General features: G+C 34.8%; 1 protein-coding gene across 1 annotated transcript in view; it reads right to left on the bottom strand.

Moving 5' to 3' along the window:
* Window positions 1-4,511: 4,511 nt before the first annotated feature.
* Window positions 4,512-16,921, bottom strand: part of LOC107725078 (leukemia inhibitory factor receptor-like) — a 16,881-nt gene continuing 4,471 nt past the window's right edge. Inside the window, exons 4-15 of the mRNA XM_016534218.1 lie at window positions 14,458-14,591; window positions 14,188-14,333; window positions 12,686-12,839; window positions 11,343-11,407; window positions 10,985-11,169; window positions 10,165-10,388; window positions 9,023-9,124; window positions 7,741-7,890; window positions 7,468-7,605; window positions 7,162-7,258; window positions 5,688-5,754; window positions 4,512-5,573 (exon numbers count right to left, since the gene is read on the bottom strand). Of these exons, the coding sequence (XP_016389704.1) occupies window positions 4,986-5,573; window positions 5,688-5,754; window positions 7,162-7,258; window positions 7,468-7,605; window positions 7,741-7,890; window positions 9,023-9,124; window positions 10,165-10,388; window positions 10,985-11,169; window positions 11,343-11,407; window positions 12,686-12,839; window positions 14,188-14,333; window positions 14,458-14,591 (2,050 nt within the window). The 3' untranslated portion in view covers window positions 4,512-4,985. The remainder of the gene's footprint in view (window positions 5,574-5,687; window positions 5,755-7,161; window positions 7,259-7,467; window positions 7,606-7,740; window positions 7,891-9,022; window positions 9,125-10,164; window positions 10,389-10,984; window positions 11,170-11,342; window positions 11,408-12,685; window positions 12,840-14,187; window positions 14,334-14,457; window positions 14,592-16,921) is intronic.

Here is a 16,921-nt window from a genome sequence, read left to right as displayed (position 1 = left end):
GAATCATATAAGGAGAGAACTGAAGGAACATGTTGCTAAAGCATTAGGATAGAGCCCCAGTTTAACAAGAGAAGGGTGAAAGCTGTGGTGGGTTTATCGAAGTGAAAATGAGGACAACTGACCTACATAGATGTTCCTTTAGGAGCACTGCTGCCATCCTGTCTGGAGAAAACATAAGCTTTCTCTGCACATAACAATGATCAGGGCCATTCCAGACTGGAATAAGGGTCAAATGGAGTAGAGAGGTTCAGAAAAACATGAATTACTGACAAAGCAAATATTCCTGCACTTTTATCGCATACAGATTTCTCAATGCAGTTACAAAAGCAATAATATGCATTGCAATGTCCAAAGGCAAAGTAATCACAGAAAAGCACACTGGATTTATTTTTCAAGATTTATTGTCTCTAATAATACAGACTGGTTGATATTCTGTTAGTGATTTAGCAACTAGAGTAATAGAAGCTCAGATGCCTGCATACATCTTGATTTTTTTCTACACGCGTTTACACACTCATATAGTGCTATATGGAATTATTTCATATTCCTCATTCATAGCTCATCTCTTCCTCTCTCTGAACGCTGAATGTGGAATCTGTCATGCATACAAAGGCAATAATATTATTGTAATATTAACTGGGGTGCAATATTCCCATCTGATGATCTTCATGCTTAAGAGAAAAGCTTATTTACATCATTTCAATCACAATCTTATAAATAGAAAGTAATGTAGTGCATTAGACAAAAAAAGTGCTGTTTATGAAGCAACACTGAAACTTAGAAAGAAGCAACATGTAATTTAACTGATGTGCTGTTACAGGTGTGCATTTATTGGCTGTTATACAATGACTTTGAAAGTGTAAACTCAGAAGAACTGTCCACTGTATACATTAGGGCTGTCAAAAAAAAATTTGAATTTCGAAATATTCTTCGAAAAAAAAAAAAAAAAAAAATCCACATTCGAATGCAAAAACATTGCATTCGAATTTTAGGTCTGCGTCAGCCATCAGGCAGCCTATCAGTGGCGCACGAAATGCGACGACGATGTATGTGGCGAAACTGAAACCAAGCCGTTCACACAGAACGCATATTTATCACATTTTCTAGCGGGGCATCTATCAGCGTTGCACTCGCGTCTGGCACCTAGAGTAATAGAAGCTCAGATGCCTGCATACATCTTGATTTTTTTCTACACGCGTTTACACACTCATATAGTGCTATATGGAATTATTTCATATTCCTCATTCATAGCTCATCTCTTCCTCTCTCTGAACGCTGAATGTGGAATCTGTCATGCATACAAAGGCAATAATATTATTGTAATATTAACTGGGGTGCAATATTCCCATCTGATGATCTTCATGCTTAAGAGAAAAGCTTATTTACATCAGTGTCAAGATATTTACATTAACGCCTCATAGTGTGTCATCCTACTGATCTCTCATCTTAATTGCATACGGAAGTTGCTCAAATCTGATTTAGAAAAATTAAATGCCCTGCTCAGACATTATATAGTAATAATAATAGTTACATATATATATAAGATAGTCGTGTTATTTTATTACGCTTTGAAGAAACGTGCATAATATTTTGCACGATGTGCCCTCTCGTGGCCTCAGGAGAGAAGCCAAAAGCTTTTTCCCCCTAACTGAAATTATGCCTTTTAAATTCGAATATAATTCGAATTTTGATCATATTTAAGTAGAAAATTCGAATTTAGTTTTTCAGTCATTTTGACAGCCCTAATATATATATATATATATATATATATAAAATCTGAATAATATACAATAATAATAATAATATAAAATCAGACTTGGCCCACTTTTTTCTTGTAATGACACAGCCTATAACATTGGCTCATTTTCCATTTATACTCCTAATAACACTCTTATCTTGGCTATAAAATCCAAAGCTAAGGCTTTCGAAGCATATTCTTCAACAGTTAAAAAACAAAAACATTGCATACAAATTGACATTTTTGTATTATACATTCATACCACCAAATAAAAAAATAAACATTAGTAGGCTTCTTTAAAAGATCTCTACACATAACCGAAAAAAAATGACATATTAGTAACTAATAATTTCAACAAAATAAAATCTTTCACAGTAGTGTTTAAAGCTTAAGCAACAGTAGATGCTGACCTCTCTCGTATTTCTTCACAATCTCATTCTTAATGTTCATCTAATGCCCTTTCAATCACACACCACATTAGGAGTTTAATGACTGCTATCTGATGCTCTTCAAAGTCGACATGAAATTCCATTTTACTTCCACACTATGATGTTTCAGAGTGAAACGAGATACTGAACACAAATAAAATGCAGGGCGGGGCTTGATTTCATCCATCAAACATAGATTGGATGGTGCACAGTGGGAGTTTCATAACTAGCTGTTTAGTTTCTTATTAAAATTAGAAAAAAAACACATCACAACAGCACCAACAATGTGCATTAAGAAAATAAACAGGGCCACTTTTGATTTCATGTCGACTTTCATCATTCATTCTCACTGTAGTGACATGTGAGATGTGTCGTCATGTCGTCCTGATGTGATGTATCTGTTGTTCTGACTGCTGCACAAGGTTTTGGAGGACTAGCGATATGCACAGTGCTCAGAAAAAAGGCCTTCACAGTAACATTGGATACATAGCTCTCATATATCTGTATGCTAGATTGATTAAATCCAATCTAAAGGAATAGCAGGCTCTTCTGACGTCAGTAAGGCCAGTTAAAGTAATTTACCCTGTGGTCCATAATCCAAGGAAACCGTTCTGAAAGAAGGTGCTGTTCTTTGGGGAAAAAAATTAAATAAAATAACTAAGCTCCCGAGGCACTGTGGTCATTTTAAAACCATAATCTCTGGACACAAGACATATCATCATCATGGACAGATGCATCTATGATTAGATACATAGTTGAGTTCATACTGGGAGTATTATGACGTTAGAGTCCCATATTCATCAGGTGTGAAATACAAAGATGCATTCATAAAACTAAAAGGTGCTTCACATGTTGTACGGATAATGCCAAATTCATTAAATGTCACTGACCTTTGGAAAGCAAAAATGAAAAAAATAAAAAATAAAAAGAGTTCTATATCCTACAACCTGGATTATTAGACCAAGAGCAGAGATTTTTGGGAAAAATGTTGTAGAGAATAGGGCTGCACGATTAATCAAAAAAAGAAAGAAAAAGAAATTGAAATTCTCAAATTGAAAAGGCTGCTTGTAGTTTAATGTTAAAAAATTAAGAAATTTAGACAAATATTAGTATTGTAACAACTGTACTGTAAAATATTATTTTTCTTAATTTCTTTTAAAGTGAAATATTACAATAATATTATTTGTTATTTTCTTTAATATTGTTATTTAGTAATAGCAGTAGTAATAATAATTATAATTAAAATTAAACAAATATTATTAGTCTCACTGCTATATAATTAAAATATTTGGCCAAATTGTGCAGCCCAACAAGCATAGCAAACCTGGAGATAAAAAAAACAAACAAACACACAATTAGATTTTATTCCCAAAATCGTGCAGCCCTAGCATAGAAGGTAATTTTCTACAAGTTATGCTGACTGAGAGTCAACCACAAATCAAAAATACACACAACTAGCTAGCTGCATCACATGATTAACAGTAGCAGTGTGTTTACATGCATCTTACACAGACTAAGCTGACAACGTAAGATCATGAAAACACTTTAACAGCTGTTTTCCTTAATCAGGGAAAAGGTTTAAGAAAAATCAGAGATGCATGTTTCTCCCATTTTCCTTTTGTACTGTCAGCTTATTCAACGTGCATGGGTCTGTTTAAATAGACAGCAAGACTCGAGAAGTTGTTGCTTGAAGCTACATACAATTTTTTTTAAATCACCTGAAAGTGGCGCAGCTTTGAGAACAAGCCTTAAAATGCACTGGTTTTGATCTTTTGAAATGCAAATCAACTGCTGGAGTCAATCAACTTAGGGGCCGTTTACACGACAACGTTTTCAGCCAAAAACGGGAAACTTTTTATGCGTTTTGCCTGTTCGTTTACACGACAACGGCGTTTTGGGGACTGAAAACGCATATTTTGGAGTGCAAGTTTTTGAAAACGCCACAGTTGTCGTTTCCGTGTAAACCCAAAATGGGAATCTTTGAAAACGGCGACGTCATGCGTGTGTGTAGTACGTGTTAGGTATGTAGACATGCGCAGTACGTGTCGATTTTAAATGCAAGCGCGAACAAACATACACAACAATGACGGAGTATATGGTACTGTTGTTGCTGCTCAAGAGTTTGCTAACGCTTCTTCAGCAAAGTGTGGATTTACTTCACCAATATTACAACCAACAGCGGAGACGCATCATATACACACGGCAACAGGTACTGTTTACTAACAAGGTGACAGCGCCAACTACTGGCCTGGCATACGTAATACAGCGTTTTTGGCCGCTTTCACGGATATGTGTAAACGCAAATCGTTTTGAAAACGCTGTCGTGTATACGTGAAACTTTTTAAAAACGCAAGGGAAAAACTTTTCCGTTTTTGACTACATCGGTGTCGTGTAAACGTAGCCTTAGGCTGCTTTTTGGACCTCCTACGTCTGACTGCTACAAAACTGTTAGTAAAATTAGGACTGAAAAAAAAAAAGCTGTGAAATGTTGCACACAATATAATGCTGTAAGGATGAAAATGTACTGCGATCACTCCAATAACACTGCAAGAAAGAGGCACGAACACTTTCGTACGAATAGAAGCGACGTTCCTAAGGGAAACCGTCATACTGCTCCGAGCGAGCGCGAGAAGATACGACCACCTTCAGCTCTTCAGTAGTACTTCACCTGTCTGGTCAGTATCACAAGTCCTTGAGAAACAGTAGTGACATTGATTACGTAAATGTGAGCGATAGGCACAAACCCTAAAACGAACCGAAAACATCCTCCTAAAGGTGAACGGCACAAACGAACATGAAAAATAAAAGCTAGTGCGTTCTCAGGATTTTCCAGAGAGAAAATTGTGGAACCAGGTGTTTGAAGGCTGTGGTTTCTCTTCAGAGGATTCAGGAATGAGGAACTGGGATGATGTGACCGATGTAGGGCTGCCAAGCGAACCGCTAAAGTTTTCCGCCTCTGGAGAATCCAGCTGCCAGGAACACTGGGGTTTGTAGCCTGTATTCAATCCATCGTCTTGGAAGTCGGCCTCGAATTCGATTTGAGGCTCGGCCGGACCCGCGACGGACTGCATTTGAGGCCTGTAACCTCCGCCACCGCACGCCCCCTGCGAGGAGGTGGGGCTCTGGATGCCCGCGTAGGTGATTTCAGTCTGCGTGGAGCCCACCGAGGCGGTCGAGGAACCGGAGGAGTCTGAGACCTGGTTACTGTGTGAGCCGTCACCGACCACCTGGTTGTAGTATCTCAGCAGGGCCGGTTCATCCGAGTCAGTGTCGACCTCGATGTTGTCATTCTCAGACTCCTCTTCTTCCTCTGGGACCAGGAACAGGCCTTCCTTAGTGAAATCCCTCTCCGGATTCTCCACAATGTGGACCAGACTGTGAGGAGAGGGCTTCACATCCAGAGGACCCTAAACGCAAACAACAGCAAAGCAGTTTGAGGAATCATTTATGTTCGTAGCATTAGGTTTTTAGAAATAGTAATAGTGATTCCTGTCTTAGCGAACACTAATCAAAGGTTTTACCTGTGGGGAGGACCAGTCTCCGGGTACTTTAGGTCCAGGGATTTCAGGATAGAAAGCTTTCTTTACCCTGGAATTACATAAATAAAACAAAACCATAAAGGCAACTGATTTACATCAATGTTGTTACATTGTATGTGTTGTATAACTAAAACGGTGTTAACTAAAACTGAAAAACAAAATGATTTAAAATGTAATAGTTTTTAATTGAAATAAACATTAAATTAAATAAAATATTAAAAACTTAATTTATTTCAGTTTCACTTTTTATTTCAACCTAATTTTCTTTTAGTTTAAACTGAAGTACTACAATTAATAAAACTGAAACTGAAATAAAATTGAATGAAAACTAAATAAACTAAAGCTAAAAGAAATGAAAATTAGTAAAACTAAAATGGAAAGTAATTATTCAAACATTAAATTAAATAAAATATTAAAAACTTAATTTATTTCAGTTTCACTTTTTATTTCAACCTAATTTTCTTTTAGTTTAAACTGAAGTACTACAATTAATAAAACTGAAACTGAAATAAAAATGAATAAAAACTAAATAGACTAAAGCTAAAAGAAATGAAAATTAGTAAAACTAAAATGGAAAGTAATTATTAAAAATATGAATAAACGCTATATTAGTATATTAATGATACTAAAAATACCACTGTGCATCAGTAAGACTGAAAGAATACAGTCTGTTGTAGAACAAGTACTGTAGAAAAAAAAAAGTATTTTTGGCTATTGCTACAAATATATCCCAGCGACTTAAGACTGCTTTTGTGCTCCAGAGTCACATATATCATTTCAGTTAGCTGCCAAGGCAACATTTCAAATTTTAAAAAGTAGTAGTTTTTGAAATACTAAAATTACTAAAACGAAAACTCAAAACTCAAAAACAAAAAAACATCAAAATAAAAACTTAAATTTGAATAAACACTATATTAAGTTAACACTGACGTGAGAACACAATTATAGCACACATACTATCAAGCCATTTTGGTCAAAATAACTTGATTTAGTGGATTTTTAAAAATTATTTAACTTGATGGAAATGCTATTAAAGCACAACAGTCTCTCTTACGTAGCAGCAAAAGATAAAAACTTTAACTTATTTTATTTCAGTTAGTTGCCAGGGCAATATTCCTCATTATAAAAGTTGTACTAAAATAACTCAAATGGAAATAAAAATTGACAAATTAAAAAAAAAAACTAACTACTAAACATGAGGAAACAATGCAACAAAATTACTAAAACTTAAAATGGACAATATAATAATTGAAACTAATTCAAATTTTAATAATCAATATATTAGTATATATTACTAAAATAACAATGACTTGTGTCGATCAGTAAGGCAGAAACAATAGTCTGTTGCTGTAGCTCATACTGCAAGCCATTTAGGTTGAATTGATTTGATTTAGTGGGATTTGGAAATTATTTAACTTAATGGAAATGCTTTTAAAGCCCATTAATAAAGTCCTACCACTCTCTCTTCTTGTAGCAGCAGATGCTGATGAGGATGAGACAGCAGAACATGATTCCCAACGGCACAAGAATGCCAACAAACAACATGTCGGCAGCTGGATGAACACAGAAAAGCAGACGTTTAGGAGAACTATATAATGCAATTTGTTATCTGTAATATCAAAACAATCTAATCTAAATTACAAAGTCACTAGTTGTTCTATATTAATGTAAAAAAAGAAATCTATAAACGAGTGTTGACTTTAATATCAAATCAGCTACAGAACAATGACAGAATATTTGAAAGAATTTCATCATTTCTTACTGTCCATCTCTATTTTAATGTCCACAGTCGACCCTGCATCCTCCCCAGCTGAGGTGTAGGCCTTCACTACGAACTTATAAAAGCTCGGAGACAAACCCTTCACCCTGTACGACTGCACTTCAGGATCAGAGATATTAGCTAGGAACACAACCACACAATTATTAAAATATACAAGGGATAAGATTTACATAATTACAATTTTTGCAAGAGAGAAAAAAATATGCTTTATTAATATTTTTATTTATATACATTTCTATGTGTGAAAGTGCTAACCAATGAGATCCAGATGTGCAGCATTTGCCAGGTAGACGGTGTATCCGCGTATGAAGCCTCTCTGGTGTTCCATCGCGGTGGCTTTCCAAGACAGCAGCACATCAGAGCCAGTCTGAATGGGTGACAGCTTACTAACCGACTGTGAAGGAACTACAGAAGATCCAGCAAAAGAAAGAATAGATTCACATACAAAGTCAAAAACAGACTAAATCTAGCAGTGATTTATGTCATCTGACATCATGAAATCAAAATCGGGGTTTTGTGGCTTTTAATCCATGTCTGCCCGCTTTGAGGTCATTGATATGTGAGTGTACTCCTAAAAGTTAACAAAATAAACATTGCAGATGCTGTATAAATATAAGTATGCTCAGGGTACATACTAATTTGAGTAAAATAAAATGCTGTCTCAAATGAAATGTCTCCTCCTCCTAAGCTATAAATATCTAAATATTCATATTTTCTTGTTTTGTTTAATATTTAATAGCAGCAGTCCTAGTAACTAGTACAGTAGTAGTAGTAATAATAATAATAATACAGTCGTCAGTTGAGCGAATGCTCCCCTTTTCCATCCATTAAGTTGGTATAAAGGTTGGGTTTGTTTTATTCATTGTGTCCTCATTGATTTTGTTCATTCACATGTCAAGTGTGGTGAAATATTACATTAGTAATATTTCTTATTTTAATATTTTTAGTAATAACAGCTGTTGTCATCATATTGCTAAATAATTACAAACTATTTGTTTCAAGTCATGCAGCCCTACAAACAATCACACACCTGGGGCCAGTTGCATAAACTTTGCCTCTATGTTAAGAAAGTGTCTTAAGTACTAGAAGTTATCCAAAGGGTAATCAGTCTTATTTTGGATTCAACTAATCTACGCTTTTATGTAAAAAAAATACGACCAGTCTTATTAGATGACTAACTTGTAAGATTAGTCTAAAGCTTTTATGCAACTGGCCCCTGGATCTTTTTTTTTTTATTGTATTTAAATCACAATTGTAATGTTTTTAATCAGAAAAATCATAATTAAAAAAAATTAAATTGGTGGATTAACCTTTCCAGTAGATGCATGAATACAATATTCACATAAGTGACGGCTTGTTTGTGTTTTACAGAAAGCTACCATTCATTTGCCGCTGCAACAAGTTTAATGGTTTGCTAATATATTTGTCCTGTTGACAAGTGACCTGTAAGCAGAGAAATGCTGTGGAATTCACAGTAAAGGCCCTACTGTATGTGTGAAAGTGCCCTATGAGCGGTGAACAGCAATGTTTCTCTTACTCATTTCCTGGGAGTATCCCTGCCATCTCTGCAGCAGCGTAAGAGCGCCGGTCGAGAGAGAGTACACGGATACGGTGTACCTCACTCCTGCCACCAGAGAGTCTGAAATCAACAGAAACTAATAATCAGTGAAGTGCACAGAGAAAGCATGCAGTCGTGGTGTAAACAAAGAGTGAAGAAATGCAAATTCCAGTAGATTTCCACTATTAGTGGTGTAAAGTTGTCCCGAAAGTATGTGGACACTTAAGTCACACATTTTAAAAATGAATACCATTGCATCAGATGACAAAATAATCAAACAAATGGCATTTATTTTAAAGCACAAGAACTGACCATTAAAACAATCATCAAAACACCCGCTGATTCAATAACGGTGAGTGAAGATGATGAAGAAGAGCGAAGTTAGTGTAAAGAAAAGATCCTGCAGCATTTGAGTGCAGATGTTTTAGTATTTTTTTTATCTATGCAATGCCATTCAGGTATTATTAAAGGGATAGTTCACCCAAAAACCAAATTAAACCCTGCGGCTCATGATGATACATTGATGTGTAAAGACACGAAACGATCGGTCTGTGCAAGAAACTGAACTGTATTTATATAGTTTTTTACCTCTGATTTACTGCAATGTCCGAACTGTCCTGAGTGCATCCTGAGCGCGTTCGCGTCTTCTTCTTCTTCAGCCGTAAAGCAAGAAGAAGAAGAAGAAGACGACGTGTCACGCGCCGGCTGAAGAAGAAGACGCGAACGCGCTCAGGACAGTTCGGACATTGTGGTGAATCAGAGGTAAAAAACTATATAAATACTGTTCAGTTTCTTGCACAGACCGATCGTTTCGTGTCTTTACATCAATCGACTTTACACACACATCATGTTTTTTTGACTCTCAAAGCCGTGATTCCCATTCACTTCCATTATATGACTGACTGACTGCAACGGTTTGAGTTAAAAATCTTTGTCTGTGTTCTACTGAAGAAGCAAATTCACCAACATCTTGGATGCCCTGGGGGTAAGCAGATAAACATCAAATTTTCATTTTTGGGTGAACTATCCCTTTAAGTGTCCAAATACTTTCAAGTATCACTGTATTCCCTAAAAGAATTTATTTGATTAATTGATTTAATCAATTAATTTAAAAGACTCACCTGAGTTCACTGTGAAGCTGCAGTCTGATTCTGGAACTTTCTTCCAGTCAACGGGGCAGAGTCCACTGCAGCCGGTCGGGACCCACTCCACAGCGTACCCGCTGCTCGCATTGACATTAGGCTGCCAGGAGAGGACAAATGATCCATTTGTGCCGAGCAGCTCAGACACAGACAGCTGGGAATCTACAGGAAAGGAGATCACAGACAACGCATGGAGTGTAACACTAGTCTGAATTAGCGGCCTTGTTGTTTACTACAGCTATAAATGGATTAAAACAATTAACTGCGATATATAGCAATTAGTGCCAAAGTTCCACTAAAGAAACTTTAATAACTAAAAATGTTTTTAATAACTAAACATTTTAACTTAATTAACAGTTATTTAGTTTATTTAAATTTCATTTACACATAAAACAGCCATTAAGAAGGCCTTTCTTGGATTATTTTAGTCATTTTTCCATTTATCTACTGAAGTAAACTAAAGGTTGTGACAATTCTGACCAGTCAGAAAACACACAGAATAAAGTCAACCAGTTTTAATGTCAAAACAACCATGTTCAATTCTTTTTAATGCCAATGGCACTAAACATTTATTTAAACTTCAAAATTGATTAACTTTAGCTTCAACTTTAGCCCCATTTTTTTTTTTAATAAATGGGTTCTTAATAATAATAATAATAATAATAATTATTATTATTACAGAAATAAAAACATGTACTTTTTAATTATTTAATACTAATAATGATACTATTAAAGAACACATAATACATACAATATATTAAAATTACTTATATTATTAATATATAAAAATACATTTAACTGAGAGAGACCAGCTGGGTTTCGCGCTGCCACGGCAACGGTGATGTCACTGCTGTTGTTAAGGATGATGGGATAGCTGAAGTTCCCAGGAGGAAGAGAAACCGGTGTCCTCCCATCCTCCTCCGCTGAGCTCTGAGAAACCTCGTAGCCGACTAATGCGCCGTGACTTTTTCTCACGGACAGAGGCTGAATGAAAAGAGGCACATGGCATCATGTTTATTAATAAGAATAACATTATTCAATTTTTGAAACGAGGCACATGGCACCATGTTTACTTAGAAGAATAACATGTTACTCAGTTTTACTGCATCAGTCATATTTCCTATCCTAGATGATGGCAAACATAAAGCTGTTCTTACTTTCCAAAAAACACGTCCTGTGTTACTGCTGTCCATCCACATCCAGACATCAAGAGCATCAGGACCTGAAAATAAACTTTGTTATAGATCTATATATAATTCTATCTATAATAATATAGATAATATAATATAATATAATATAATATAATCTATCTATAATTTATAAACCCCTCAGAGGACCTCAGATGATGCCAACCATGAAACAACATACAGCACTACCAAATTTTGCGATAAATTTGATTGCATCATATAATAATTACTGTTAATAGGGTTCATCGTCTGTTTGATTACGTCTTTAATTGATTACGTCTTTAATTGATTTTTCCGCATTTCTGCCATATGTACATTAACTGACAGTTACTACTGATAAGCTACTACTAAATATTGTACAAACTTAATTTGCTGTAAAGTTGCTTTGCAACGATTTGTATCATGAAAAGCGCTGTACAAATAAACTTGAATTGAATAAACTTGAATATATAAAGTTAATATACAATAAAAATAAAAATAAGAGGAAATGATGTAGAAAAGCAAGCTATGAATGACATGAGCTTAGTGTATTGGAGTTTTTGCACTGACCACTAGGCCACAGTTTTAATTAAACTGTAAATATCTGAGATGTCGTATGTGGTGTTTACTAAACTAGTTTAATTTTCTGCAAATTACCGTATTGACCCGAATATAAGACGATGTTTTTTTCTTGGAAATACATCTGAAAAACCGCGGTCGTCTTATATTCAGGGTCTAGACTTTGACATGTCAATAATACACCCACAACAATAGGTGGCGCCAAATATGCATAAAACGAGTGTGCCATGAAATACGTAATGTGATGCGTGTTGTAAAGATCGCGAGTAAAAACAAAAGCAGAAAACCTTACAGCTGCATGAGTCGTGCCTGTCAGGTTAGCCTGCTGGGACCAAACTCCCTTTGTGATTTTAAAACGTAAGACAGTACCCAGATTTGAAGATTACAGTAAGATTTAACTTCTACTGTTCATAAGATTTTGGTAGGCTACTATTAGATGGATAGCCTAAATGTCCTAATTCAGAAGGGCTACCTGTTTTTTTTTATTTTTTTAATGGTAATATCAAAAAGTGTATATTTTTTAAATGTGATTGTTGGTACATTTTACCAGTTTTTACCATACTTTCAAAACAAAAATTAAAATAGGAAAAATATGCAATATGAAAATAATTGAAGACAAAATGTGTTTTACTGAGAAAAACAAGATTTGGTTTTTAAAAAGCCTTTTTCCCAAAAGGTACATCTGGAAAAAGGGGGGTCGTCTTATAATCAGGGTCGTCTTATATTCGGGCCAATACGGTATTTTAACTACTCACGGTCCATTTTAGTGTGGATCCTGAAGGGGGCGCTCTCATTCCCCCACTTCCAGAAACTGTGCTTAGAGCCGCAGCGCAAAGTCACAGTGTAGTCCACATCTGGCCGCAAACTCTCCAGCACCACAGAAGATAAACCTGGACCACTGTAGTTACGCTAGAGACACAGACAGAGAGAGAAATATCAGCTGATCGCCTTACAAATCAGTAGCTATTTATTACATAATAGTCTTCTAACATGCAATCGGTTATATGATGATTTTGATGGGTTAAACTGATTTTTGATGAATGCAGTGAGTTACAAAACATCACTGCCAAGGGCGTGTTTGTTTTGGTGATTTCAAATATCAACATTGGCTACCAGAAATCACTTACTCTGCCTTTAAAGAACAGTTTGAAATTAGCAAAAAAAAAAACAATAGGGAAAACAATAATTGCAGTGAAAAGGTACCCATAATTATTGTTATAATTTATTTATCTCTCATATTATTTCAAACCTGTACAGTCAGCAATTCTGAAAAAGTATACCTATTTATCAATCTATCTATCCTTTTAATGCCATATCAGCAATGGCTTGGCAAACAGTAATATTTAAATAATTTGTATACAAACATTTAATAATATTAATTTACAAACAAACAAATACATTTCAATTACTTAAAATCTTTTAATCTGATAAACAAATCATACTTTGCCAGGAAATTCCTTTTAAGAAAAAAAGTAATGTAATTGGAAAAATATATTGAAAAACAGCAAGCATGAATTATGTTCAGCCCTATGAAATCAGTTTTATTTTTTTCTAAATTCCATTTTATTTTTTTTCCAAATTTTGTTTTAAATTTTCTGGATTCTGTTTTTCCATTTTAATTTTTCTGGACTCTATTTTGATGGCTAAAATAAATGTTAGCAAATCAAAAAGCATATCTAATTAATTTAAATCATGAAACGTATGCAATTTAGCAACAATTTATAAAAAATAAAATTAATAAAATGACATATTTTGGGCCCTATTAAAATACATGTTTTCTTACATTTTGTTTATTTTATTTTTATTTATTTTTTTACCAAATTCTGTCTTCTGTTTTAATTTTTCTAAATTTGTGCTTAATTTTCTAAAGCCACAAAATAGGTTTATGTAAAGAACAAACTTTAACATTTAAGTCATTATTCAAATACATGTGCATTATTGGGACAGAGGGAAAAATTTTCAGTGAATGAAAAAAAATTACAAAGCTATTGTATTCCTTTAGGCAACTTTCATGGTGCTTTTATTGAACTTCTTGAGAGTCATGCGTTTTTCTTTTTTGATTTGTCATGATCACTTAAAATCCTCAAGATCTTGGCATACAAGCCGTTTTCTGTTTTTTTTTTTACTTGAGTAAATGTCAGTAAATGATGTTAGAAGTTTCATTTTCGGGTGAACTATCCCTTTAACTCCAAGACCACACCAAAAACAAACAGTTCTTTTCAGGTTCTGGGAGCTGAAAGTTGAGCAGCGAACTTACCGTGCTGGAAAGTTCATGGGCGAAGAGCTGCAGCTGGCAGACCATCTCCAGCTTTTTATACGAAGCCACAGACCAGCTCCACTGCAGTGTGGCGCTCCACGCCTCGACTTCAACCGCTGTCACATTCACTGGAGCCAACAGATGTACTGGAAGAGAGACAAAAACCATCACAAGAGTTCATAATCATGAGAATATTAAGACACTCGCTCTGACTCTATTTATAATGTAGATATACTCATTAAAACGGAACATGGATTGAAAATGCGGTACCGCGGTCAGTGAGTTGGGCCGAGTCAGTAAGCTGGACTGTTCCAAGAGGATTTCGAGCCACCAGAGTCCAGCTCTCCTCCCAGACCTTCGAGCTACACCACCATGTCTTCCTTTCATTAGCCTCCAAACAGTCCCTGTGGATAGAAATATGCCTTATAAAATCATATTCATTATTTAATCATATTTAGACTTTCATTTATTCAGACAAGAAATTGTGTGATATTTATATTAAAACATTAATGGGCATCTTGGATTAGCAGTAAACATATACATTACACTAATATGCAGCAAATCAAGCATATTACAATGAATTCTGAAGGAGCATGTGACATGTGGAATAATGGCATGTGGAGTAAAAGTAAAAATTCAGCTTTGCATCACAGGAATAAATTACATTTCAAAATATACTCAAATAGAAAATAGTTATTTGACACTGTAATAATATTTCACAATATTACTCTTTTAGTGTATTTTTGATCAAATAAATGCAGCCTTGATGAGCAGAAGAAACTTCTTTTAAAACATATTTTAAAAAAATCTTAATTATTCCAAGTTTCTGGTCTAGCCGGTACTAGGGCTGAACGATTTTGGAAAATAATCAAATTGTGATTTTTTTTACCAATATTGCGATTGCGATGTAATATGCAATTATTTTTTTTAAAGATCTTTATGTTCTGTATTATTCAACAAAGACAAGCTATAAATCATTGTATAGTATGACCAACACAATAATATATAGATTAAACAAAAATGTTCTTTTCTGTAGGCCAGGCTTACATTGATGTCATACACGATCTGATCTTCAAGTCGAACTCCCCTCTTTACTCTCGCGTGTCACGTGACCGTGTAATCGCAGCCTCTGCGATTGAAAAATCGCGTTATTTCATATCGCGATATTATCGCAAATGCAATTAATCGTTCAGCCCTAGCCGGTACTGTATGTAAATTTATTAGAATTAATTATTATAATAATAAATAATTATTAAATATCTCATATTAACTTCTACATAATCACAATAGTTAATATCTTAATTGTTTCTATTTTATATAAAAACATACATACAAAATGATATTGATATAATCTCACCAGAAGAAATGGTATAATAATTTCATTAGAACATTAAAGGGGTCATATGATGCTTTTTTAAAGATCATTATTTTGTGTATTTGGTGTAACAGGATATGTTGACATGCTTTAATGTTCAAAAAACACATTATTTTTCAAATACTGTACATTGCACATTTGGGCATTATGCTAATATTTCCACATAGTGAGGTAGATATGTGGGGGCGTGTTAGAACGAGCCGTTTTAGGGGGGCGTGGCAGAGTCTTAACTTTGATAAAGAATATCTCTTTGGTTTTGAGACTTTAGTCTTTGCAACTTCAGGGATCTTATCTATGCACAATCAGCTTGTAACACTCCAAAAGAGAAAGGAAAACTTGAAATCGCATCATATGACCCCTTTAATGGAATTCTTGGATTAGCAGTAAAAATATACATTGCATTACACAAGTATCCTTTTCCATCTCATTTAATGTGGTTTGCTGTTTGGGGATCTTTTTATGTACCGAGGACATTCTGGTACCAAGAGCCAAATGGGATATCGTGTGTGCGGTCAGTGGTTCTTGTGTAGTGTGTTTCTTGCCTTCCATTAAGGGTGTATTTAGTGCGGCTGCGCTTCATTCTCAAGCGAGTGTCTCGTCCTTTCTTCCAAGAACATTCTGCGGATGCAAGGTCCCGCGTCTCGCAGACCAAGCCCTCATCGCCCGGCGGATCTGCAGCAATTACATACAACAAAGCCACATGCAAGTCGCTCTTTAACACTGCACAGCAATCATCTAGTGCCAGTCATTACGCTAAAAATGAACACTCAAATTATCTTGCTTTCTGAAGTTGTACGTGCATTTCACAGTGCTGGATTGAAGTTTATAGAGCTTATATATCGTAACATTTTAGCAAACCGCTTATGAAAATAAATACCTAGTAGAAAAACTACAGCCACTTTCATTCATATAGCCTTTTTCATGAAATGCAAACAGGACCAAATGTTTGGACTCAATTTGGGAAAAAAAGAAACAGAATATAAAAATGGTATATACAATTATAAAAAAATATATATATTTTTTAATTAATTATATTATTATTTTGTCACTTTTGATTAAAAACAGCAGGATAAAAGTATTAATTTAAATATATATATACAGTGCCTTGCGAAAGTATTCATTTTTTTCACCTTTTGTTATGTTGTAGCCTTATGTTAAACTGCTTTAAATTACTTTTTTTCCACATCAATCTACACTATATACACCATAATGACAAAGCAAATAACAGGTTTTTAACATCTTTGCAAATTTATTAAAGATAAAAAAACTTAAATGATTCCATTGCATAAGTATTCATACCCTTATCTGGGACAGCTGAAATTTAGCTCAGGAGCATTCATATTGCTTGTAGATGTTACT

This window comes from Sinocyclocheilus rhinocerous, unplaced genomic scaffold (genome assembly GCF_001515625.1).
Source record: "Sinocyclocheilus rhinocerous isolate Xijiao unplaced genomic scaffold, SAMN03320098_v1.1 scaffold1295, whole genome shotgun sequence".
Lineage (NCBI taxonomy): Eukaryota > Metazoa > Chordata > Actinopteri > Cypriniformes > Cyprinidae > Sinocyclocheilus > Sinocyclocheilus rhinocerous.
The sequence above is the reverse complement of the archived record's forward strand: the minus strand, read 5'-3'. Positions and strand labels throughout refer to the sequence as shown.